The 26,265-nt window shown below is 47.1% G+C and overlaps 1 protein-coding gene and 1 long non-coding RNA gene across 3 annotated transcripts in view; one reads left to right on the top strand and one right to left on the bottom strand.

Moving 5' to 3' along the window:
- Positions 1-8,056, bottom strand: part of LOC136580959 (uncharacterized) — a 75,321-nt gene extending 67,265 nt beyond the window's left edge. The window contains exon 1 of the long non-coding RNA XR_010787035.1: positions 8,032-8,056. This is a non-coding gene — a long non-coding RNA (uncharacterized lncRNA). The remainder of the gene's footprint in view (positions 1-8,031) is intronic.
- Positions 3,683-26,265, top strand: TMLHE (trimethyllysine hydroxylase, epsilon). Of its 2 annotated transcripts, XM_066581902.1 has the most exons (9): positions 3,683-3,763; positions 7,998-8,075; positions 10,534-10,715; positions 11,847-12,023; positions 13,212-13,491; positions 15,199-15,318; positions 17,904-18,140; positions 20,330-20,468; positions 25,196-26,265. In XM_066581902.1, exons 3-9 carry the CDS (start codon positions 10,535-10,537, stop codon positions 25,325-25,327), a joined length of 1,266 nt encoding a protein of 421 aa, XP_066437999.1. In that variant the 5' UTR covers positions 3,683-3,763; positions 7,998-8,075; position 10,534; the 3' UTR covers positions 25,328-26,265. The 2 variants fall into 2 exon arrangements, with proteins under 2 accessions (XP_066437999.1, XP_066438000.1); XM_066581903.1 differs by lacking the exon at positions 7,998-8,075 and having other exon boundaries at positions 3,698-3,763.

A 26,265-nucleotide genomic window follows, 5' to 3' on the forward strand; every position in this document is an offset into this window, starting at 1 on the left:
CGGATAATGATTTGAAGGAATGCTGATATCCAATAGGTGGCGCTGCAGAGGTATTGTTCCATCTCCCTTATTTGCATATTTCCCAGAGGAGCATGCATGGCCTTATAAGTCTCCTCACTCACCTTCTAGGTGCTCTCCTTAAGGAGAAAAGATACCCCTCCTGAGATACTCTGTCATGCACAGTACAATTTTGCTCCCATACGCGGCGACAGGTCGGGTCACCGGCGGCTCCACAGCCGTAAAACGCTGTGTGACGCATGCAGCGTCTTACGCTCACGGCGGTGTGACCCGGCCTTACCCTGAACAACTGAGTTCCTAATATTAGTGGTAGATAAATGGAAAATTGGAATATTTGTGCCTGTGAATTATCTTCGGTGCGTACGTGGGACTATTATATACTACTATAGTAGTGCGAGTGGCCATTTAGTACTGTGATAGAAGTACATGGTATATGTGGCTTTATAATAGATGGGTGCTGATTCCATATCTGCTGTGAGGATCCCACCCTGGGGTGACTCTCTGTATAATACTAATATCTGTTTATGTAGGTTTTTAACCATTTAATAAACCTCTTTAATTGAGCAGCCGTAAGAGCCAAGTCTTGTTTTATTTTAACCCTTTGCAATCCAATTTTGGATTCAGGGTTTCCTAGGAGGCTTTCTCTTTTTGCCATTATACAATGGCGCCATCTGCAGGCTAGAGCCAGTACTGCTGTATGTGACATGCCAGAGAGGCCCCCGACAACAGAGCAGCCAGTAATATACAGTAAGAATACCCTGCCGGACGTCTTCCGACATCGGAGCTGTACAGCCTTCAATCAGAATGTCTTCAGACGTTAGACAGTGGATTGGAAAGGGTTTAAAATAATCCCTATGGCTGTAAGCTACTACAGGTCTCTACAGTCACTGGCAAAGAAACCCAAGCTCTGCCATTGTTCTCAAATCTATGACTCTGACCTTCAGAGAGGAGATAAAGATATAGTGGAGGCCCCAGACATAGAAGCCTTTTTTTAAATACATTTTTTGGATTTTAATTCAAACCGGGTCAACATTAACATAAAGACCCCGTGGCACACACCGCCAGTATTTTTGGAGATATTTCTAACAGTTATTCCACTTAAACTCAATGGATAGGTGATAAATGAGGGGTCAACGTTGGTCCGACCTTTATTAACACGGTTCCATGCACTGTCTATGGGAATAACTAAGCGATGCGCTCGCCAATCTCCATCACTCCCATAGAAGTGAATGGAGTTCCAGTCCCTCAGGGGACTCGGGGTGCACCGTTCTCATGATTCCTAACAGTTGAACCCCCATTGATCAATAATTTATCCCCTATCCTGTTGGGTATGTGCTAAATGATTTTGGTGGGAGAACCTCTTTAAGGTATCAGGTAGGTTTTCACCCATCACACACGTTGCATTGATCTTGCCCATCCACACCGCCCCCTTACATGTGTACTTACTGTACCCTGAGGCATAATTCAGTCTACATAACCAGTCGTGGGAGAGGAGTGGCCTTACATCATTGTCCTTGACCTTCTCTTCCCAAATTAGTTCTGACATCAAAGTGCACATTCTGGCTCGGCTCCGATCTCTTTCCTGCCATTTTAGAGAATACAACAGTTCCCGTTAACTAAATAAATGACTGTGGAAGCCGCGTATTTATGGAACCTGGGAGGCGTGCTTGATGAATTAGGTCTGGTTGGAAGGCTTCTCAGGGCACATAACCTCCTGTCTGTAGATTTGGGTGCAGTAAGGCTGTACATAGTATCCCCTGTGTATGTTTATCAACAAACAACACGCGTGTCTATGGGAAAGAATGCGGCCGCCGGGGATAATGGTAAACACAGCCGGACTGTCCCACTGCGAATTCCAACCCTTGTACCAAGTCATCCTAAACCTCTATGGAGAACGCGGAGCTCCACTGCTTATATAGCAATTCCGTACTGTCAATGTCATCGTCGGATGCTGCGGCACAGCCAACGCTGGGGGCTATGTGTTTGCTGCAGCACAACATTATTGGCTCGTGCAGCCGGTTTAGAAAGGCAGATACATCATTGGCTCATTCAGAATCCTTCCAGCTTTTACATTCGCTTTATAGGTGAATGAGAGGGACTGAATGAGCGCTGGTTAACCCGTCAGTGGAAATACTATGATAAATCTCCTACCCGGATCTGCATGATTGCTGTGATACCAAGGGCTGCACACAACCGGGTCGTATTCCGCATGCGGGAGCCTGCAGCAGAATCCGACCCTGTGCCCGGCCGGCATTCACGCGTACCTCTTCCTGTACTGCGGATGGTTCGCACAGCGAGCCGTCGGTCATGTGCAGTACAGTTTTTTTCTCAAAATAGAGGTTTTCCCACGTTATCGCTAGGCGATGATATGGAATCCACTACCTTTCCACAATGTCAGACGGCTTCCATTGATTTCAACATGCAGAAATAGAGCATGCTGCAATTTTTCCTCCGCGAGCTGAAAATCACACTTGATTTCCGCTCATGTAGAGGAAGAAGCCATAGTTTTCCATAGCATGCTATGGGCGGTATTTGCAGCGAACGCCCGCTCCAGGATCTGCAATGCAAATCTGCCCATGTGCAGGCGGCTAAAACACATTTTGCGATAGTTCAATTGCTACGATAGTACACTGCATTACTTATGTAGTGCATTCTACTAAGCCTATGACAGCAGCCTACTAGACTCTGCCGGAGGCGAGGTCTAATAGGTTGACTTACATGACAGACATAGAGGTCTTTGTTAGGCTTCCAGCTGCAATGGGAACCCATTGGTGCCTTATGATCGTGCTGCGGGGTGAAGATATCTGACAGCATGGGCCCCTGTCATCTGCTGACATGGTACAGTTGTTATTGATTGTGGCATGTAAGGGGTTAAACTGCCAGGCTCTGGTCTTTCTCTGCTACTGGCTGTTGGCGCAGGATCCTGGCTGTCAGCCAAGCCACTTCCTGAAAAAGATGTGCAAATTAAAACCCCTTTTAGCGAGGTCAGTAAAAACACGCATTGGCGGTCACTAAGGGGTTAAATCGAACAAGCCAACGATGATTTTTATGGCTGAATAAAAAATTTTTTTTTTTTTATAATCTATGCAGCATTTTCAACTTTGTTGAATAAAACACATTAAAAAAATAGTCTGATGGTACAAATAGAAAACAAGACCTGATACAGCTCCATTATGGCAACATTGTTGCATCTTGAAATGTAACAATGCAAAAAAAAATAACAATTACCTAGTACAGCAATTAACCATTTCACTGCCACGCCCATCTAATACAGGCATATAATAAACATCTATACACATCACTTTCCCACATCCAGGCAAGGAAAGCAGAAAGTGAACACGTGGTGCTCAGTGGGAGATCAGCTTACAGCACACACATCAGCAGCCTGCAAGACAGCGGGGAGCCGCTTACTGCTCATTCGGACGGCGCTTAGAACTCTGGGAATAGTAGTTCACCCTTTCTGTTAACCTCTGTACAGTAATGCCACTCAACGGCTGACAAAACTACATTTCCCGTCGTCCCACATTCTTCAGAGTCTATTGGGCAATATTCGCAGCGAATGGCTTCGTTTATTCACAATATGCAATGCATACTGGGTATTGTAGTCCTGCTCTTGCTTACTGTTACAGGCAGTGGAGCGTCAAAGAACTACAACTTCCATAATCCTTGGAGGGTGAAGAATTGTGTTGGCCAGTTGAAATATAAAAGCTCAGTAAAGCCATCCGCCAGGGGCACCGGTCTACAGGTAGGGGGGCGGCCTGCTTGCGGTGGCAGTGCTGCAGGAGCCTCGGGAGGGGGCAGAGGGGACGCCGTGCAAATACTCCTGTGCTATACACTGATACTACACGTGTTGCTTTTGTCTGTGTAGTGCAGTGGCTTTTGTCAAACTACAACTCCCAGCATGTCCTGGCTGCTGGGAGTTGTAGTCCCACACCAGCTGCAGGCTGTGGCCCCTGCTGGATGTATTTCGTGTCTTTCTCTAATATTAGCTGATTTCTGTTTGCGACGATCACTTTTCCCTTTAACCAGTGTTTGTGTAATCCGCCGTACGGATCTGCGGGGCGCTTTACCGTTTTTTGGCTGAGTTTGGTGCATTTACTGTCATTTATTTGCTCCTGGGTCCCGCAGCGGCTCGTCTCCCTCCGCCGGCAGATGGCGTCTATGGCTTTAAAGGGAACCTGCCAGCACCATAAACTGTTACAGGGGTCAAAGGTGAGGGGGGGGGGGCTGCTTTTTGGGTCTCTGAAAAATTGGTGTATGCAAAAGGCGACTCCTCCGACGGCTCGGTGCGCTGTCCCATCAGATCAGTGAGAGCGGCGCACAGAGCCTTCTAAAAGAGGCGCTGCGGCATGCGCTAATTTCTAGGGGGCACGGGGCTGGAGCGGGGGACCCCTGAGTATAGGGGGTCATGTCTACCACGGATGTGAGATATGTGGTAAATGGAGTCAACGGACTTTCGTTATTCCGTGCAGACCGGTGTATGGACACTGTGTATCGATACGCAAGAGACCTGGACCTGTATGTGTGGCCCCCACAGCGTGCACCCTGCACACCCGTATGGGAAGCGTATGATACGCTGTCCATACGCAAAAGAACAAAGCACAAGTGCGTGTGATACGCGGTATCTGCCGGCTCTCTGCCAGCGAAGCGTGTGGCTGCAAAGTGTGTGAAATGCAGCGGGGGCGCCTGTAGCGTTTTACGGATCCGGCCGTGTGCGTGAGCCCTCAAGCAGCTTCCCGAACTCCCTGTTCCCTCCCCTCAGCCTCATAATGTAGCTCATGGGCGCAAAGAAGACCATAAACTTAAACGGGGCCCATTTACACGCACCGCTTGTCACTGTTTGTTCAAATGAACGGCAGTGCACGATAATCGCTTCATTGGAGCAGAAGCCTCGCGCACTTTTTGTTTGTTGCTTAGTTCAGCCTGAATAATAATCATCGCTGTTCGCTCACTTCTTGTTCCGTGTCGCAACGGAATGTGAAGCGCAGAGCGAGAAGTCGGGGATTCCCAGCGGTGAGCTGCCTGTCCAAACCTTCAGCACGAGCGCCAACAGCCAGCGGGGACGTCACCCGCTCGGTAAAACGCGAATTGTCTCGTGTAAAAGGGGCATTAAAGGGGTTGTACAGACTAAGCACAATTTAAAGGGGTTTTCTAGTGAAATCCTATTGATGCCCTATCCTCAGCATAGTTCATTCTCCAGGGTCCGTCGCGCAGGACGCCAACCGATCAGCTGAGCGAGCGCACACTGTCAGCGCCACAATGACACAGAGGTCGGAGCAGAAGTCTCCACCTAGTGGCCGGTGCGTGTAACTGCAGGCACATCCTTCATTGATTTCAATGGGAAGCATCACATGGCACTCGCGGTACATCACACGGCATGCGAGGTCTTTTAAGGTCCCATTGGAAACAATGGGCGAGGCGTTCCGTGGAAACGCCATTAGATAAAGCGTGCTGCCATTCTCTTTAATGTAAAGTCCATTCAAAAGATTGGCATTCATATTGGAGTCTCGCATCGCGCAAAACCCACGTAAGAGCCTCGCTGATGTGAATAAGCCCTGACTGAGCTTACATCAGACTACTCTTGATCAGCTTGGGACAACTGTTACCCAAATTTGCTGTTTCTAGCGATTTATTCAGGCAGTAATTGCGCCATGTAAAGTACCTTTGCTCACACATATTACACACTTACCTACTTCAGTGTTGTATAACGACACCCCCTCCCCCCTTAAGGACCGGACATTGTTAGGGATTTTACCCATGTGGTGGTTTTAGGGCTAATGCCCACAGCCGGATGTCTGCCGCATTTTACTATTTTCTATTGAACCTAGTAGCTCAATGTTCGCACTGTGGAATTCCGTGGCATGAAAAAAATGTGGCATGCTCTATTTGCTGCAGCAATACACATGGCTGGCTTCCATTGTAGCACAGCGGAAGTATTGCGTGAATACCCGCCGCGTCATCTGGCACTGCCGCCGGCGCATCACGCGCTGTACTGCATGTGCACTAGCCCTCCATGCGAGACTCGTACAGCGGATTGGAGTGGTGAGTATGGGGTTTTTAGGGGGCACCGTGGTGGACTCTGCTGCACTATTCCGCTGGTGGAGTCCGTCACAGCCGTGCGCAGGATTATGTAATCATGCTCTTTCCATCTATGTTCCCCCTGTGACATCACATAAAACCTCTGGGCGACATTTACATTTTTATTTGACACTTTTCCTTTGCAGCTGGGGCGTCCATAGGGGCTGCATCCATAGGAGCCTCAGTTACAGGGAAAACCTCCCCTGTAGTGACAGTCACTGGCAGAGCTGGTCAGGGTCTGCTAGGATCCTGTAGCAAGGGATCCTGGCAGCCACCTCGCATAGTGGAAGAAATACTTCTACTTTTTAGTACATAGCACTCATTGAGCGCTGTGTACTAGAGAAAAAAGGCAAAGAGGTTAAAAACCATTCCTGCCTTCTTCTCCCACGGGTTGTTAGCTGTCACTAAGAGCTGACAACCCGACATGCTTCTGGTTGATTGCAGAAGCTGGGGCTTTAATCCTGGCCATATTTTTACTATCGGCTGGGATTAAAGCCCATGAGCAAATGCCATAAATGGTCTTTATATGTACTGTGCCTCGCCACTTATGAGAACAGTGTAATCTTGTACCCCCAAATGAACGGGTTAGGGCTCTAACTAATGCTATCGCTTCATTCATTTCATTGGGACGACCCAAGATTGCCGAATACTGGTACTCTTATTTCCGACAGTCCCGTTGACATGAATGGCGTAGCAGTGTGCGTACATGTGACCGGTGGGGGTCCCTGCGGATGGAGGATAACCCCTTAACTTGTCATACAGCATGGTGGTGGTCTTGATACAACTCCCTTCTCTTCAGCTGTATCCATTACTGCTCATGTAGATTACATTACGGATTTTCTTCACTTTGTCTGCGTTCCCCTCACGCTGACATCCGCGAGATATGTTCTCCTGCCCGATTGTTCACCATGAATGGCAATGGCTTGAGTACAAGCAGATGGTTGTGTATCCGTTGGTAATGAAGGCCAGGACAATGGACCCGGGTGTCGCTGTGCGTACCCTTATTTGGGACTCGTACACATAGATCCCCTACAGCTCTATATTCTGGACCCCTAGGCATATGTTGCTTCCATATAGTACCGCATTGTATTCGGTGCCTTAAGGCCTCTGTAATACCGCATGATGGTAATAGTTGCATGTAGACTTCACTTTTTGCATTGCAACGGCTTCACATGGGCGTAAACATGTTTCAGACACGCAAATACGCCATATGTCTGTGCGAATGACATGCCCTTAAGCCCACTTGTTTCACCTACCTGGTCCTGTGTTTGTGTACACAAATGCCCCGTGTTTCCACGCACAAAAAAATATGCGCAAGTCAGATTGATTTTGTGCGTCTAGGTGCGGTGGAGACTCGCGTTACGCACACCTATTAATTTCAATGGGATCTTGCGGTGTGCAAATGCTCACCAAAATAGGTCATACCGCGTATTTTTACACGCAATCACACACCGCTTGAAAAAATGCGCTTATGTGAACAAACCCATCAAGATCAATGAGTTCTTTTCAATGCGTATTAAGCACGTGCCGCGCTGTGCCAATAGTCTCATGTGGACGAGCCCTTAAGGTGATGTCAGTAGACGGTGCCGTGTAGCCTCATTTACTGTGATTTATTAGTCTGTCTACCATGGTATATCGCTTTGGGACATTTTTTTCCCCCGTGTCACATCAGGACAGATGCAGATAAGGTGTTCCATCTACCTTATTTGCATATTACCCAGAGGAGCATGCATGGCCTTATAAGTCTCCTCACTCACCTTCTAGGTGCTCTCCCTAAGGAGAATAAGGTGTTCCTGCACCAGGATGGTGAACGTCAAATACTGAACCTTTAACCCCCAAGATAATAAGGGAAACGATCCAACTACTTGGTTTACTCATCAGTCTTATTTTATGCTTCTTAGCAACCTTTGATACGTGAGGAATAAAGGAAGATACCTGCAGAGTTCCTGGTTCTTCGGTGTAGAGGACGCAGTCAGAAGGTCGGTAGGGTTATGTCCTTTAATGTTCTATCTCTCTTTACAGTTTTTCACGACCCTTTTGTGACACGTTGTTCATCCCTGACAGGTGGAAGACTTATGCATTCTTAAGGGGGAGGGGAAGACCTTTGCATTCTTGTAAGACTTGGTGGGGGTGTTAGAACTTGGCGCACATGAGACTAGATGATTTGGTTTACCAGCAGACTACTCTAGGATCAGTGAATGCAGGAAGGATTGCTAACGAGCAGGTCAGTTCTACATCGTTTCTGTGGCTCGTGAACTAGAAGTAGCTGAACACTAGTTGGCCATCCCTCCCTCTCGTCTCTCTTGAAAAGAATGCAGCCGGTAGTTGTATAACTGTTGGCTGCATTTTCTTCTTCAACCGACTAAAGTGCTGATGGCCTCACATGCAAATAAGGAAAATGAAACCATATTAGCATAAGTTACCCAGAGGAGTGTTCATGGCCGTATGAGTCTCCTCACTCGCTTTTCAGGTGTCTTCTCACACGCCTTCTGGGTGATCTCCTTGGGAAGAGACAATGCCATCCCCTGACCCACTCGCCCCCTTGGCTTCTCCACACCCTTTTTGGGGTGCTCTTCTTTAAGGAGAGACGACACCCCTCGACCCCAATATCGTCTTCAATGTGACCGCTATGGTGGAATGTGGTTCTATTCAAACTAATTCTTGATCAGACTCTGGTTACTATTGTCCTGTTTGCCGACTGAGTTGGAGAACTTTATGGTTTAACATCTGGCAATCTTGCTTGTAGTGCAACACCCAAGTATTCTGAGCAAAACTGGCCATACATCTGCGATTTCAGACAGCCGTTCTCCGAATGACTCTGTTTATCAAGGTTGTCATCATGCCACACATAGAGGCAATCCTCCCTAGATAAACTTCTTTCCCATCCACATGATGGTACCAGGAAAGGACACCAGCTAACTCCGCTTCACTGTTTTCTCTTGCCGAGAGCAAGAACACAAAGCCGCTGCTAGACCCATTAACCACAAAAAGGTTCCAGTTCCTCAATCGTGGAAAGAACATTGTGCACAAAGAGTAATCCTAGAATAAAGCCGTGCACCGGGTATACAACTGGTCTACGTGTTTGAGGTGAGGTTCTAGTCATGGCATAACAGCTCAGCTTGAAACGCGTAGGACAGTTGCATACTCCATACAATTTATTCTACTATTATGCATGAGGAATAAAGTAATTGTCACAATTCTGAAGTGCCGGAACCTTGTTTATCCACAGAATAGGGAAGAATTGTTTCACTGGGGGTCCAACCAATGGGACCTCACTGATCCTAAGAAAGGGGTGCTGTTTTCTTCCATGTGGCTGGTCTGTTGATTGACCATACAGGTTGCAGCTCCAATAACTTCTATGTGGTTGTCTAGTCTTGATCATTACTGTAATAATGCTGGCCTTTAGGTATAGAATGGTAGAGTTGGAAGGTTCATCGGGTCCAACCCCCAGCTCCGTGCAGGATCACTAAATCATCCCAGACAGATGTCTGTCCAGCCTCTGTTTGAAGACTTCCATTGAAGGAGAACTCCCCACCTCCCGTGGCAACCTGTTCCACTCATTGATCACCTCACTTTCAGAAAGTTAATACATTTGTTTATAAATTGATAAAAGTATATAAATTGCTGGTATGTCTGCCGCACTGCTAATGAACGGTCTGCAGGATTTGTCCCTTGTCCATGCTATTAGTTACTGTACTTGTGTTGTACAGCGGTCATTAGCATCTTGGACGATCAGCTTCCTCTGTGCAGAGTGCATTAAATCAGCAGATCGGCCACAAGGAGGATAATATCATAAAGCTGAGCCATAATAAAGCTGAGCCGGCTCTCCAAGGTGATCTTTGAAGTCTTCCTAGCAGAACATGATTGACAAGGTGCAGAGGTTGTTTGTGTCGTTCTGGCTGTAATGTAATTACGCAGGAAGCCGGGTCTGTGGGACGCTTTTGATGTGCAGTTTAAGATTAGGGCTGAGGGGGCACCTACTTCTTGAGTCGGCAGTGCCCTGCTGGTAGGGGCTGTAGTGTAGCCAGGCTGTGTCTGCTCTCCGCCCGCTTCGCCCTGGAAAGATTAGGCTATTGGCGTCACACCAAATCCTCTAGTTTTGAGCGGAGTCCAAGCAGCAGTAAGTCTTCTTCTCGGGAACACGCTGGACTGAGCAGTATACAAGGGGGATTGACTTCCTAATTGCTCGTAGCTGGTGCACACTGGAGACCTGCAGTTGGTGACACAATAGTTATTGACCTTTCAGTAGGTTTTCCTCAAGTCACATTTTTCTCCTGCTGACTCGTTTGTTTTGCTTGCTGCTTGTATTTAGCAGTTTGCCCCCCTTCTTCTGTCACTCTCTGATTTGCCGTTGGTTGCGTTCTTCTCCTTTCTACGGACCACCGCTGTCCTACGCTCTCGCTCACCCTACTCTGATGCTTTTCTCTCTCGGGACAGCATGTGGTGTCGCAGGCTGGCATGGCTCTATCCGGAGACCAGGAGGCTTCTAACCAAGGTGGCTAAACGGCCGCATCGATGGACAACTAAATTACAAAGGTCTTCTCCGTCGGTGGTCCGATGGCTCAGTACTGGTCCAGGGACTCCAGAATGCTCATGGGTCCTCCATCCTGGTCATATGGGTGAGTTGAGACTTGAAAAATGTGTAATAATGCAACTCTTTAACTCCTTTTACTGTCTAATTGCTCAGTATATGGAAGACTAACTGTGTGGGATGGGGAAAAAAATCTATATCTCTGTCTACAGAAATATGAGAAATCAATTAGTTAAGTAGTTAGTGACCCTTTGGTCCCAGGACAAAGCTGGGGGGTGGAGGAGGGCTGTCATATTACCTCTCCTCTATTTGTGCTGCAGATCTCCTAGGGCCCCTCGTTGTTCTTCCAAGATGGCCATGGACCTTCTCTGACTACCTGAGGTGCAGCACTGGCCAGTCTGACTGCACAGTGTACGTCGGTAGTAAGTGGAGCACTAGAGCTATCTTGGAAGGCCCTGCCTTGGCACACCAGCACAAGTGGAGGACGGCAGGTAATAATACTTCCCCCTGCTCCTGTTCAGGGACCTGAGAGTCACTTTAATTCACCGTTGGAAGCTTCTGAGATGAGGTTACATTGCCCTTTCTGGTTACTCCATGTGCTCGTATGTATAGATCTATAGCTCCCATTTCTCTTGTACATTCTTTATTAAATTGAGGGGGATATGAGGCCACTTGTAGCAGTTTTATAGAATAATGTTGAAAAGCTGTTGTTCAGTTCTCTGCTGCCATGGGACTTGGTGGGAGGCATGTGGAAGTTCCTGGGCCGACTTATTAACTATATTTTAAGTGCTTGGCTGGCGTGATATGACTTGAATCCGTTAAAACAATAAAGGCAGTGGTGCTTGCCTGTCCTCTTCCCAGTGATCCTGCACTGCAGTCCCACGGTGGTCCTGGTCTTTGTGTAGGCACTACAACCACCTGACCACTGCAGCCAATCAGAAGTAAAAACAGGTCATATGCCGTTCTCCTTGCATCCAGGCTCCCAGGAGAATGGCACATGACTGCTTCCTACCTCTGATTGGTTGCAGCAGGAGTGCAGCGCTGAGATGACCGGTAAGTATTGCTACTTTTATAATCTTAACAGATTTTGATCCAATTTTAAAAATAAATCTTATTACCCAGACAACCTCCAGATGTTGGCATGAGCCATTGTACAACTAAACAAATTTTGGCAAATCTTGCTCCATCTCCAGTCTTTCCTTCCTATGTTTTTCCGCAGAGCTCTTATACTCCGGAGCGTCCATGCACTTGGACTATGTGTGGCTCCGTGATCACTGCCGCTCAGCTTCATGCTATAACTCGAAGACCAATCAGCGCAGTCTGGACACGGCCAGCGTGGAACTGGACATCAAGCCAGCACAAGTGCGAGTAGATGAGACCACGCTGTACCTAACATGTAAGTGTCTTACAACCGAGGAGCGTCACCTTCGGCATAAAGGAGGCCATTAATGGGACTATTGGGCCTATTATTGGCTACATCCTGACCAGGTTTACTTACGTTATATAGGATTACAATGGGTTCTGTTCTTTTGTTCATGCGCCCGGTCCAGTATTATAGATTGGCCCGGTCTGTTACTGCAAAATCAAATGCAGCCCGTGGTCAAGAGCGGCACTTCTGGAAACGTCCAACCCTCTGATAATAGTCTACAGCGCACTTGTTTTTACATGTGTAGGACAGTGTAGATGAATCTATGATCTGCACCATTAAGCTCCCTCTATGCAGCACATAGTAATACATATACAGAAGTGTGCAAAAAATATTTGCGTCACATGCTCCATTCAGTGTTTGATACTGAAAACCGTGAGTAAGCTGCATAAAACCTCGGTCAAGAGGGGTGTCGTCTCTCCTTAAGGAGCGCACCCAAAACGTGTGTGGAGACTCCTGCGGAGTGAGTGGGTCGGGGGATGGCATCGTCTCTTCCCAAGGAGAGCAGCCAGAAGGGGTGTGAGAAGACACCTAAAAAGTGAGTGAGGAGACTTATAGGGCCATGCACACTCCTCTGGGTAATTTATGCAAATAAGGAAGATGGAACAATACCTCTGCAGCGCCACCTATTGGATGCAAGCATTCCTTCAAATCAATGTCAGAGCCTTTATGCAGGTCTTTATAACAATGATTGGGATGGAAAACCAAGCCAGAAAACTACATAGAGAGCTGTTTTGGGGTGCTCGCCCCTCATCAGTGTGCAGTAGGTTTCTGGCTTGGCTGGTGAGAGACCTATGACGTGGGTCAAGAGGGGGAACATCACTCCTTAAGGAGAGCACCCAAAAAAGTGTGTGAAGACACCAATGGGGTGAGTGGGTCAGGAAATGGTCTCATCTCTCCTTATGCCCAATTCTTGGTATAAAGGGTCTGGCATTGATGTGAAGGAATGCTGCCATCCAATAGGTGGCGCTGCAGAGGTATTGTCCAATCTCCCTAATTTACATAGAAACCTCTGAACGGTTGTAACTGTTTTTTAAGTTGTGTTATACTTTAAGAGGAGGATTTGTGGTGTTTCTGCTTTCGGCACTGAATGGAGCTTGTGATGCAATTCTTCTTACTCTTTAGCTTTGCTACTTGTATTCTTGTTCCCATTTGCAGGGCCGGATGGTCACATGACCCGATATGGCTTGGAATGGTTGTCGCAGAATTGTTATGAAGGCCAGAAACAGCAGCTTGTCCAGCCAAGGATATTGTGGAGTACCCAGAGCTATAAGGAAGCCAACGTTCCGTCCGTCAGTTACTTAGACTTCTTGGAGACAGGCGAGGGGCTGAGAGACTTTCTGCAGAACTTCCTTCTCTATGGTATTGCTTTTGTAGAAGACGTTCCAGCCACCCGAGAAGAAACCCAGAAAGTGGCGGAGAGAATCAGCCATATCCGGTAACTTACTCCTCCAATACTGTATGTTAGTGAACTGTCTGGAGGGCAAGGAGATGGAACTCTTCAGCCGAGTCTGTGGACAGACCACAAACAACCCTGTAGGTTACGGACGGGGATCGTCCATCGGTGCGTTCATCTGTTCACACGGTGGAATGGATGGGGCCGAAAGAATCTGTCAAAACACCCCTGTAAACTATTGGTTACCGGGTGCAGATAGGCGGCAAAATACCTGTCCAAACCTGGCAGCGCTCAGCGGGTGCTGCTGTGTGCACACCTGGCAGCGCTCAGCGCGTTCCGCTGTGTGCACACCTGGCAGCGCTCAGCGCGTTCCGCTGTGTGCACACCTGGCAGCGCTCAGCGCGTTCCGCTGTGTGCACACCTGGCAGCGCTCAGCGCGTTCCGCTGTGTGCACACCTGGCAGCGCTCAGCGCGTTCCGCTGTGTGCACACCTGGCAGCGCTCAGCGCGTTCCGCTGTGTGCACACCTGGCAGCGCTCAGCGCGTTCCGCTGTGTGCACACCTGGCAGCGCTCAGCGCGTTCCGCTGTGTGCACACCTGGCAGCGCTCAGCGCGTTCCGCTGTGTGCACACCTGGCAGCGCTCAGCGCGTTCCGCTGTGTGCACACCTGGCAGCGCTCAGCGCGTTCCGCTGTGTGCACAGGCAAGCTCCGTGTGCAGCTCCACGTCAAAAAAAGCTGCAGAAAGTCTCTGATTTGGATGCGGTTTTGTTTGTTTTTATGCTGAATTCACACTGAAAATCCCGTGCTGCGCTCCGCTGGGTGAGCAGATCACTAATTTAGGGGAGGATGGAAATCTTTTATTAAAGAAAAGAGTTCAGGTTTGGGCAACTTTCATATAGTTGGGTTTTTTTTTTTTAAATCTAGCGCAGTCTTCCATCTCTTATGCTGAACTCTGTTCTTTTTTTTAACCCGGCCAAAAAGACTGATGGGTACAGAAACTTGCAAAATGGAGACCAAAGAGACGTCCAGCGCAGACATTAGAGACTGTCGGGTAATATGAGCCCTATAAGCTGAACATATGGGCTGAAAGGAATCACCCCCCCCCCCCCCCCCACCCCCAAAAAGGCCAAATTGGTTTGCCTTTTTTTTCCCATTTCAGCCCTCTTAGAAACTTTTGAAAGTCCCCCCCCCCCCCCCCTTCAGTACATTATATGGTATATGAAATGGTACCATTGAAAAATACAATTCGACCCACAAAAAAACAAGCCCTCTAGACAGCTGTTAACAAAAAATGGGCTATATATGATATAAAACATATATTTTTAAACTTTTTTTTTTTTGAAAGTGGGGAGTATAAACTGAAAAAACCCTGCGTCTTTAAGGGGTTAAGTGTATCCTGAATGCAGGGAGTACATTTTTCTTATTGACCACTAGGAGGCACTGTTGCATAAGTCTTCAAAAACTCCCAAAGTAAAGTTTTTAGTCCTCTGTCGCATACACCTCTAATCTTCATGAATCCACTTCCTGCAGCCTGCCATGTAAACCATTGTCATATCTCCTAGGGTAGTAAGAGCGGGCCTAGAATGGCCAAGCAGAAGATGGCGCCCAGGTCACGTGATCCGGCTGTCGGGAGTTCTGTGACTCTGGGGTCTGCATCTGTATCCACCGGTACCATCTATCAGTGCGGCCGCTGTGTCGTGATGCCGATCTGTCTGCTAATATTTAATTCTGCATTTCCCACTTCTGCAGGGAGACCATTTATGGTAAAATGTGGGACCTCACATCCGACTTCTCACGGGGAGACACGGCGTATACCAAGCTCGCTCTCGACCGTCATACAGACACCACTTACTTCCAGGAGCCTTGTGGGTACGTTAACTTTCTTTGCAAATTATAGAACTGTTACTCTGTTTGAATGCAAGAAAAATGGCTGCGACTTTGTCTTCTGACTTTCTTGTACTTGATGACCTGTAAGATCTATTTTGGATGAAATCTGTCCCTTGAGGAAGGTCTTAGTTTTCCTCGTCTTGAAGGAAAAATTTGTGCTGCGGCAAGATGCTTCCCAACCGTACACTGGTCTGAGAATAGGAGTGCCCAATAGATGCCACCTAAGGTGCCCATGGACAGGACATTATTTTTCTCCCCTTAGCTCTATGGGACAGAGTGGGCTCACTGCAGAGGAGGATGGCATGGTCCGTGTTAACAGTATCTTTGTCTTCATGTTCACTTTCTACATGTACTGCCCCTTTAAATTCCTCCGATGAATGCTCAATTGTTACTGCAGTTTTTACACCAACCACAGAGCCCCCACCAGTCCGCCACTTCCTGCTCTGCACAGATAACTTCTCGGCAGGCAGCTCATCACTTATCATCGCAGGCAGGATTACTATGAAATACTTTGTATTGTGAAGCTAATGGGAGCCAAATAACCCCAGATCTATGACCGCTCCTCCCTTCCTGCACAATGACCTCCGACCAACATCGCACTTGCAAACCAGTGATTTCCCCCCCCCCCCCCCCTCCAGCAATTGCCATAATGTTACAATAACAAAAATAGAAAAATTACATTGTACTCGCATAAAAATTAAAATAAACATGAGTGCGATGTAATTTTTTCCCCGCCTTTCCATAGGAACTAATTGGCAACTTCTGAACAGAATCGCCCAACAGTGTGACTTTTATTCATTATTCTTCTAGATAGGACTGCGAGAATCTCTCATGTAAATCAACACATTGATAGTAATGTAGTATTTTCACATGCAGGTTCTGTCCAGATCGGCATCGCATGGCACTCGCCAGTGTAAATACAGCCTTATGCCTGTATATTAACCCCTTAAGGACCAAGCACATTATTTTATAGCACTTGGTCCTGGGCTTTAATCCTGGCTGATAGTAAAAATACAGCGCAGGATTAAAGCTCTTGCCACTGCAGTGTAGCAGGAGCAGGTCAGGACCTCAGATGTCAGTGACGTCCAAGGGCCCAGAGGAAAAGGCAGAAACGCTATGTAGTGAGCACTATGTATTGAAGAGAGGAAGCACAAGTGTAATTTCCACTATTCAAGCTGGCAATCACATGACCCCAGAGTGCCCCCTGCCATAGCAGAGCTGCAGGGTCCTAGCAGACCCTGATCAGCTCTGCCAGTGACTGTCACTACAATGGATGTTTTCTCCTGTAACTGGATCCCTCTCCCTCGAGAATGCAGTTACTCGAAGAGCGATGCTCGCTCATATCTAGTTCTTTCACATGAGATGTTTTATAGCCTGTAAGAACCCGTTGGAAACCGTGAGCTTCACATACATGGTTTTGTAGCCCGTGGGAAAGAGGCCTAAAGAATACACCGGACCCCTGAATATAACTATCTCATTAGGCCTCATGTCCCCGTGGATGATCCGCAGTTCAAGATGCCTGTAGACAATCATTGGGCATCCGCAGGTAATGAAATATCTGCAGACGTTCTATTATCCCGGTGTGCGGATCACACGTGCAGGATAAAAAAAATCGCAGCATGCTCCATTTTCTGAGGATTCCTGCGCGGACGACTTACCTTGAAGTCGATGGAAGCCATCCGATCCGCGGCACCCCGCAGCTGACAATGTGGACGTGCTGCGGGAAAGCAGGAGATTTGAAGAAAGGAGAAAAAACTTCACTTCACATGTGCGGCACGCCGACCGGTGCATCCCCACAGTACGCAGTGCAAAAGAAAAGGTCTGCCGGGATGCAGAAGACCCACACCGCATCCCGACAGGTGAGAATGTCCATGACTGCGGGCACAGGTGGCATCCGCACGTGCCGTGGACACGAGGCCTTAATTGGCACAATAATTACTATTTGTAAGACTTATCCAGGACTTCTTTATTTAAAGTCTTCTCTTTTAGTCTAAGTAAACCCTTGTGTTTCTGTAAGATACAGATTGTGGTTTCAGGAAATGATTGGCCACGTGTCGGGGGCTGTAATCTCTGGTTAGAGAGGAGGACGTCCGGTGGTGGCACACCGCTACCTCCTGCAACCGATGGCTGGACGTACCACATCCGTTAGTGGATGCTCATCTGATTCTGAGATGTTTCCATCTCTGCGAGTTGATCCCTATGCACAGGATGGGGAATAACTTGCTGATCCGTCGGATATGACCACTGGGGCCCCGGCACATCCCTCAGTTGTGACAACGGTGGCCGTGCATGCGCACCACTCATCTATTCACTTCAATGGTAACGGCTGGAAGTGGCACAGTTCAGCACTTGCTAATTTCCAGCCGTTCTCATTGAAGTGAATGGAGCAGCGGTGTACCTGCACTCCCACTGCTGTCACAACGTAAGGGGCGCCGTCTCTGGCTCCCAACGATCAGACCTCCACCGAATGGATGCAAAACAAACCATCGCCTCCGTGTTTCATTAGTACTGTACATACTGTGTTTTATTATGCAATACTGGGACTTGCTAATCTGTTCCTGTTGCAGGATGCAGCTTTTCCATTGCCTGCGGCACGAAGGCACCGGGGGTCGCACGCTCCTCGTTGACGGCTTCCACGCGGCTGAGCAAGTGCGACAAAATCACCCTGAAGACTTTGAAATTCTCAGCAATGTCCCACTGAGGCACGAATACATCGAAAATGTTGGAGAGAGTCACAATCACATGGTTGGCATCGGCCCGGTATTAAATGTCTATCCTTGGAATAAAGAGCTTTATATGATTAGGTGAGCGGCAGCGGCGCTTCTGATCGCCTTTCAGAACGGCTTATTTTATTGTAAGCATCAAAGGGCTGAAATAGAAGCCCTAGCTGCATAAAAAAAACCTAACACATCACCTAAGAAGCGCTGTCAGCTCAGCACATCTTCTCCCCAATCCCCGGCAGTGGTCTTCAGGGATTTGTAAATCCCCCGTCTCCAGGAAGCACTGCCTCTGATTGGCTGAGCACCAATCGGAGCCAGTGCTCAAACCAATAACAGCCATTCATTAAAGGGGTTGTCCCGCGCCGAAACGGGTTTTTTTTTTTTTCAACCCCCCCCCCCCGTTCGGCGCGAGACAACCCCGATGCAGGGAGGTAAAGAAAGCTCACCGGAGCGCTTACCTTAATCCCCGCGCTCCGGTGACTTCTCTACTCACCGCTGAAGATGGCCTCTTCCTCCGTGGACCGCAGCTCTTCTGTGCGGTCCACTGCCGATTCCAGCCTCCTGATTGGCTGGAATCGGCACGTGACGGGGCGGAGCTACACGGAGCTACACGGAGCCCCATAGAAGACTGCAGAAGACCCGGACTGCGCAAGCGCGGCTAATTTGGCCATCGGAGGCCAAAAATTAGTCGGCTCCATGGAGACGAGGACGCTAGCAACGGAGCAGGTAAGTATAAAACTTTTTATAACTTCTGTATGGCTCATAATTAATGCACAATGTACATTACAAAGTGCATTATTATGGCCATACAGAAGTGTATAGACCCACTTGCTGCCTCGGGACATCTCCTTTAAATGACTGAGCACCAGTGCTCGATGGACCAATCAGAGGTGGTGCTTCCTGGAGGCGGGGTTTACAAATCCCTGACCAGGGAGAAATGCCTGAAGACAACTGCTGAGGATCGGGGAGAAGACCCACCAGATCTGACAGCGCTTTTTTGGTGATGTATGTTTTTTTTTCTTGATGCAGCTAGGGCTTATTTTAGTGCTTTTAGAGTAGCATTTCTTACTGTAAAAGTTGCACTGCACAAAACCTGCAGCACACATAAGGAGGCTCCATTGGGAAACATGGGGTACAGAAATCGCAGCTGTATAGAGCATGCTTGTGTGGAAGAACCCATAGGAAAGAGCGGGCTCCACATACATGTGATTTGTAGCGTCCGTGTGGAAGCGGCCTCAAAGTAAGATCATTTGTGAAGACTAAAGGGATTTCAACCAACTGTTGAACCAAAGATGAGTGCAGCCGACTGGTTTCCAGACGACGGACTGTCGTGGATCAGCTAAGCATTCACACCTGCAGATCTGAACCAGAATGCTCAGCAATCAGCTGCATGAGGACCAACCTCCACGTCCACCCAACAAACGATTCTTTTAAGTCTTCCATTTCTATCACCTTCAGTCTGCAGACGCCTCATCTTCAGCTCAAGTTAACGAAGACCCAAACGTACAAAAAAGGGGATATTTACCAAGAATGTCTCAATGATTTTAAAGACCTATAAACAAGTCACAGACAAAAAGATGTGGCATCTTTACTGAAGTGAGGGATGTACACGGGGTGGACAAAAATATGGAAATGCCTGAAGTTGGAGGGGATTATAAACCTATTTCAATAAGACATATAGAGACCAAATTTTTTTTTTTTTTTTGTGGAGTTAAACTGACATATGCTGCCAGGCAGAATTGAACATCTGCCTGGGCAACAATGTGGCATTGGTCAGGGGGTTTGAGCCACTCTGTTACCAGCTGGCTCCCAAAACCACCCAGAGCAGGGCAAGAGGTGAAGTAAACACAAATTTGGCAGGAAAACTCTCAGCCAAGATTGGGTCAAAAGGACAGCTCAGTGCTACTGATTAAAATCCCATGCATTTTGTATGGTGTCTCCATATTTTCGTTTACCCGTGTGTGTGTGTGTGTGTGTGTATATAATATATAGTAGGCACATAACTGGTTTGTGATTGTAGTATTCATGTATTTATTGGAGCATTGCTATGAGATCTACACCTAGTTGTTATCGGATTTCCTATATGATGGGTATATGCCCGGTGTAATTTTTCTGCCAACTAAAACTGGTTCTCACAAGGTATCTAGGCATTGGCACGGTGTTTGCAGTTGGGTTATGAGATGAGTAACATACAGTGCCCCATAGTATACCCCACTGGACCCCCAGGGAATCACCGCTGTATATCTTATTCGGATTGTCTTTGCCTCTTTCAGGTACAATAACTATGATCGGGCCGTCATTAACACAGTACCCTACGATTTGGTGCGCCGATGGTATTCTAGTCATCGCATCCTCACCACCGAACTGAGGAAGCCGGAGAATGAGCTGTGGGTGAAACTAAAACCCGGAAAGGTGAGTGGAGACTCAACTGAAGTCTGAGAGGTCATGGCTAGAATTTACCTTAAGGATGCTTTTATAAGACTGACATGATGGCATTAGGTAGCCGCTGGAAATTACTTGTAGGTGCCGTTATCTGACATGTCCGGGGGGTGGAGAGCAGGAAAGCTTCCAGTAATAAATTCTTGTCGTGTTCCTATAAGCACTTCAAGGGGTTTTCCAGGGAAATACTATTGATGATCTATCATCAGGATCGGTCATCATTAGTTGATTGGCTGGGGTCCATCGCTCGGGCCCCAGCCGGTCAGCTGAGTGGGTGCATGCTGTCAGCGCCACATTAACACAGAAGTCACAGCGGAAACCTCTGCGCCGACCTTTGTGTAGTGGCCAGTGCTTGTAAGTGCAGGCACAGCTCTCATTGTAATCTATGGGAGCCATGCCTGCAGTTACAAGCACCGGCCACTGCATGGGAGGTTGGCGCAGAGACTTCTGGAGTGGAAACTTCTGCTCCGACCTCTGTTATTGTGGTGCTGACAGCATACGCCTGCACAGCTGATCAGTCGGTGTCCTCAGCGACGGACCCCAGACTATCAACTATTGATGACCTATCATCGGGATAGGTCATTAATGGCATTTCCCTGGAAAAAGCCTTCAACCAGAAACTCCGGCAGACATGTGGACCCTAAGGGTGCTGGGGTCTGTCATCAGTTGCCCAACTCAGCAAAAACAGTTGGACAGACGCAACCACTTTATATGAACTGGCTCATAGAGGAGAATAATCTCGCTCTGTCCGCCATCTTAACTGTAGGAATAACTTTGTACAGGAAGCAGCAGGTCTGTTTGAGGGTCTTACAGTTGTCATCCATTGACACTCTGGATTGTTGCTGTGCAATGCCTTTGACAAGCTCTGCCCAATGTTATGGCTCCGAACCGATGAGATGGCAACAGATTTCTCAGCTTTTCTTACTGGTTACTAACATTTTCACCAGTTTGCCTTTTAACGATGGCCATCATAGCCTAGATATTGTAGCCATAAAGGGGTCAACCATGTTCAGACCATTGATCCAGATGGGTAGCAGGGACCCATAAATGCCCAGCCTCTAACTTGGCCACTGTTGCATAACCCCTAAGTTGCTTGAAATGTGGGTACCATGTTTGATGCTGCCAATCATAATTTTAGCTCCTTCTGCCCACTCCTCCACATGATGCAGGAGACTTCTTGTGTTTCCTGTCCTTAGTGAACTGGTCTCTCTGCACTCTTGTCGTTTTTTTTCCTAAGACCTAATGTCCGCAGAGGCAGTACAGCCATTTTGTTTAATGATTAGACTTTGGGTGAGAACTGGATCCAGATTGGTGTAAAGAAGTGGAACATTTGCCCAGAGGAACCGATTTTGATAAACTGCCCTGACTTTTCAGCCAAAGTGTGCATTTTAAAAGAATTGCGTTTTCCATGCGCGGGAGAAAAAACGCGGCATGCTCAATTTGCCGCGGAATCCGTGAGGATCGGCAACATCGCTTTCACATTGACAGCAATGTGTGCGGATATCTGCATACAAAAAACGCCATTTAAAGCGAATCCGCGGCAGATTCTGCGCGGATTGTATTTTTTGAGTGGACATGAGGCCTTTGTCCTACAGTCACATTGCTAGGAGTGATACAAAGTAACAACCTCGGATTCTGCATGCAGCTTTTTCACACTTATTTATAGTTGGAGAGATGGTACTGCTAAAAAGAAGAAAAAAAGATTGGTGTTTCTTACAGAAGTTCTGATTACCTGCTTACTAAAGTCTACAGTTACTTGTGCCCCCATGGGATATGATGAGGACCTTGTATGACCAGCTGCGGGTTACAGGAAGGGTGATGACATTTGCAGTGTAGTTGTGATGGGTAACTGGTGATTAATTTGGCTGGTAATTACGGTTCCATCACAGATGAGATAAACCTACCTTATGCAACAATCTAAAGGTCCCAGATAACATCTCCGGCCTCACATCACTCATTCTGCAGTATTGTAAAACCTCTCACAATAAGAAAAGTGAGTACAAAAGTACTGCAGAAGTGACGAATTTTTGGGTCAAAATGAGGAGAATGACTTAGATTTGTCTACAGAGGTGAAATACACTAATGGCAAATTGTGGAAACCATTAGAAATAAGTTCATGTTTGACTCCTAATTCCAGCTTTATTACCATATAATCGTAGAATGTAATGCAAGAAAGTTTGCTTCATTATCTGACTACTATCCAAAGTTATAGCTAATAAAGGAGCACGTTGTCGGCTTAATATGAAGCGGCTCTCCTTGGCTGGAATATAACCAATGATCATAACTGCTTGGAGATCCAGTGAGGTTTGGAATAAAACGCCCTCTGATGGTTGGTCAGAAGATTTTTCTAAGACTGTCTTCACACGGGGGCGAGCCTCACATCCCTCTCGTTAAATTCTGATCCCCCGGCACGGTAGCAGATCGGAAGTGGTTCCCATTCATTTCATTGGGAAACCTCGCATCACACGACATGCGGCAGCCTTGCAATGTACTTAAAGTCACTTTAAAATCAAAGGGAAATGCATTCTGGGGAGCGTCATTGTGAGGGAAACAATCGCTCACATGTATGACTCCGTTCTAAACAATGGAGTTCCTATTTCTGAAAATTTTTGTGCGTTTCACACAATGTGCGTTGGATCTTCGGGTTTGTAGAATAGCTGACCCCTGCCCACAACTGTCACAATTTTAAGTAACTCTCATTACGGCTGTTAACCATCTGAATGCTCTGTTTTGGCAACAACATTTAAGTATCCTGGACGTCGCACATCCTAATAGAATACCTTTAAAAATTGCAGTATACTGCAATACTATAGTGATGCAGTATATAAGTGATTAAATGATCGCAAGTTCAAGTCCCCTTATAAGCCATTATTTATACCAAATAGTGAATGCCATCAGAGAGAAATACGCAATACCAGCAATGCGCTTGTTTGGTCGCCCTGAAAAAAATGTAGTAAATCAAAGTCCTATGTACCCCAAACTCTTACCAACAGAAGCTACAGGATGTCTATAGAGGGGGAGCTCAGTACTTGTGTTAGTGCTGCAGCCCCTTATTTCAGCAGTAAGCGGGGGGCTCGGCACACGGATTCCACTCAGCCATTAAAAATTGCAGTTCCTGTTTAACCTCCAGGGACCTAGGCACAGTATAATATCTTGGCTGCCATGGGTTCATGCTGAGCAGCAGTGGGGCTTTCTGTACAGTATTTCACTTATCACTATCATTTATGGAAATTCCCATGACACAAATCATGAAGGAAACAAGACTGTGTGACCTCTTGCACTGCTTGTCATTTTGTTGTCACATGCTTATCATATACAGATAAAACTTTGAGAAACCTTTTTGGGGCATCCAGAGGGGCAGTAGAGCCCCATAGAAGGCTGGTGGTGCCCTCCTTACTGCACAGACCAGCCTGGAGGTTATACGGAGCTGTAACATATAAATGAGGCCTAAGGCCCGCTTCCACACTCCGTCTGGGCTCACACCAGTTCCGGTTTCTGTTTTCTGCTCCTCCGGCTTTCGTTATGCTATCTGGCGTTTTTCCAGATGAAATGGCGCTCCGTTATTTTGGCCGGATCTGCGTCGGAGGCCTTCGTCATTTCTGTATTTTACTGCAGCAGGATGATGAGGAATTGTGTCTTTCGAAGTTCTCATTGTTGAATGTAACTCTAGATTTAGCATCAGTCCATAACACAGCAGGTCTCCCAGAACCTCTTATACATGGGAAGCACGATTCGCTACCTCTAGGGATCCACTGAAGCAATTCTCTGCATACAAGGTTCACATGGGGGGGATTTACCCTCCTCACAGAAATTCTGCGGCATTTACAGTAGCAGCAAAGTGGACAAGGTTTTTAAAATCTCGTCCACAAGCTGCAAGAACAAAAATGTGGAAATTGACACGTAGTACGGAATTCGATTCCGCAGCACTTCAATTTTATCGCCATTTCCGCTGTGGAATTCACCTTGTCAATGTGGGGGGGAACTCTGATCAAAACCAAACGGTACAACCTTAGACGCAGGTTTTCTGCAGCAGAATGCTGGGTGCAGCCCTTCCGCTGCAAATTGGCCCTTTTGGGACCCAACCTAAGGGCTTATTCACATGACTGTATACAGTAAATAACCCATAGAAATCACTGGGACTTCAATCGCCTGCACATGTTTGTGTGCAAAAAAAATGGGGGTATGCTCTATTTCTGTGCATTCACACAGGGAAAAACTCCTCTTGAACTCCTTAAACTAATTGGCCGTTTCAATGTCTGAGGGCGTCGGTGCATGTTCTTGGTTTTTTTTCTTTTTTGCACACTACTTGCATGCTCAAAGTACCATAAAAAGCAGTTTGGCGCGCGAACACTCGTACGCTTCGTGCGAATCCAGCCTAGGAGTAATGTGACAGCATCCAAAATAGGTGTCAATTTAAAGATTCCTTTGTTCCTCCAAGAAAAGCATGCAGCACTTCCCCCTATGTGGCCCTTGGTCAAGGACCTCTTAATTTCGCGTGTTCTGCCCCATGTGGCAGTGTTTCATCATTGACTGTAATGGGGAAGCATCAGAAGCCACACTGGTGAAGCCTTTCAGGTTCTGTTTTCATATTTGATGCCCCAATCCGTTTCTATCCCTTTTACGGTCTGGGGGCCACACTGGATCCTGTTTCCACGTTCTGCTTGTTTTCCTGAACTTAAACTTAATTCCTTTTATTTCAGGTTCTGTTTGTGGATAACTGGAGGGTACTGCACGGCCGGGAGTCCTTCACCGGTTACAGACAACTCTGTGGTTGCTATCTGACACGGGATGATGTCCTGAACACCGCACGTCTAATGGGCCTTAAATCCTGATGACACTGCAGAGAAAACAATCACAGAATGGTAGCATTGGAAGGGACCACCGGGGTCATCGGGTCCAACCCCCTGCTCAGTGCAGGATCACTAAATCATCCCAAACAGATGTCTGTCCAGCCTATGTTTGAACACTTCCATTGAAGGAGAGCTCGCCACCTCCCGTGGCGACCTGTTCCACTCATTGATCCCCCTCACTGTCAGTGTGTTCTAATATCCAATCTGTGTCTCCTCCCTTTCAGTTTCATCCCATGATGAAAATGATGCCCACATACAGGCACTGCAAAGACCATTTGCCCACAAGCATTACACAAGCAAGTGTCAAACTTGCCTCAAACAGACTTTGAAAGTCTTCCAAGGAATGACCCACCAATGTCCTTGTCTTTATCACTCAGCACTTGGCTGTCCCATTGTCTAAATGAGCACTATTCTAATTTAAAACTTTTAATTCTCCCTTGTATAATCACTTCTCTTCGTTGTATTAGTTCTTGTAGTAACTATGTAGCTGATACAACCTTCGTCACCTACTTTTGCCTTGAATTTGGTCACACAAGTCTGAAGTATTGGATACCATCGATGTTGAGTACTTCAGTAGAGACATTAGCAGGCCAAATCGAGTATATGACCAAAATGGTGGATGTGGGTGACTATTACCATAGGTGGCTCCTCTTCGGTCTCACCACGGTCTGACATTCCGGAGGTCGGGGTGACTTCTGGAATGTTCTTCTCTTCGATAATCACCAGCTTATAGCTTTTTAACATGTTGGATAATAAAGTGCCTTGTGCTGTTGTGTAGCTGTATGTCCGGCGCCCTCTGTTATCACTCATTGTCATGATACTAATGGGAACTATTGCTTTGAATGTAATATGATTGTTTCAGTTCTTTTTAGTATCTGGAAATAAATATATTGGAGGAATACAGAATGTCACTAAAAGAA

The sequence above is a fragment of the Eleutherodactylus coqui genome, chromosome 10 (genome assembly GCF_035609145.1).
Source record: "Eleutherodactylus coqui strain aEleCoq1 chromosome 10, aEleCoq1.hap1, whole genome shotgun sequence".
NCBI lineage: Eukaryota > Metazoa > Chordata > Amphibia > Anura > Eleutherodactylidae > Eleutherodactylus > Eleutherodactylus coqui.

Excerpts from the sequence above, each read along its gene's own strand:
- TMLHE (XM_066581902.1), top strand. The coding sequence starts at position 10,535 with ATGTGGTGTCGCAGGCTGGCATGGCTCTATCCGGAGACCAGGAGGCTT. Across the intron at positions 10,716-11,846 it reads CCTCCATCCTGGTCATATGG|AGCTCTTATACTCCGGAGCG; the intron begins GTGAGTTGAGAC and ends GTTTTTCCGCAG. Across the intron at positions 20,469-25,195 it reads TGAAACTAAAACCCGGAAAG|GTTCTGTTTGTGGATAACTG; the intron begins GTGAGTGGAGAC and ends CTTTTATTTCAG.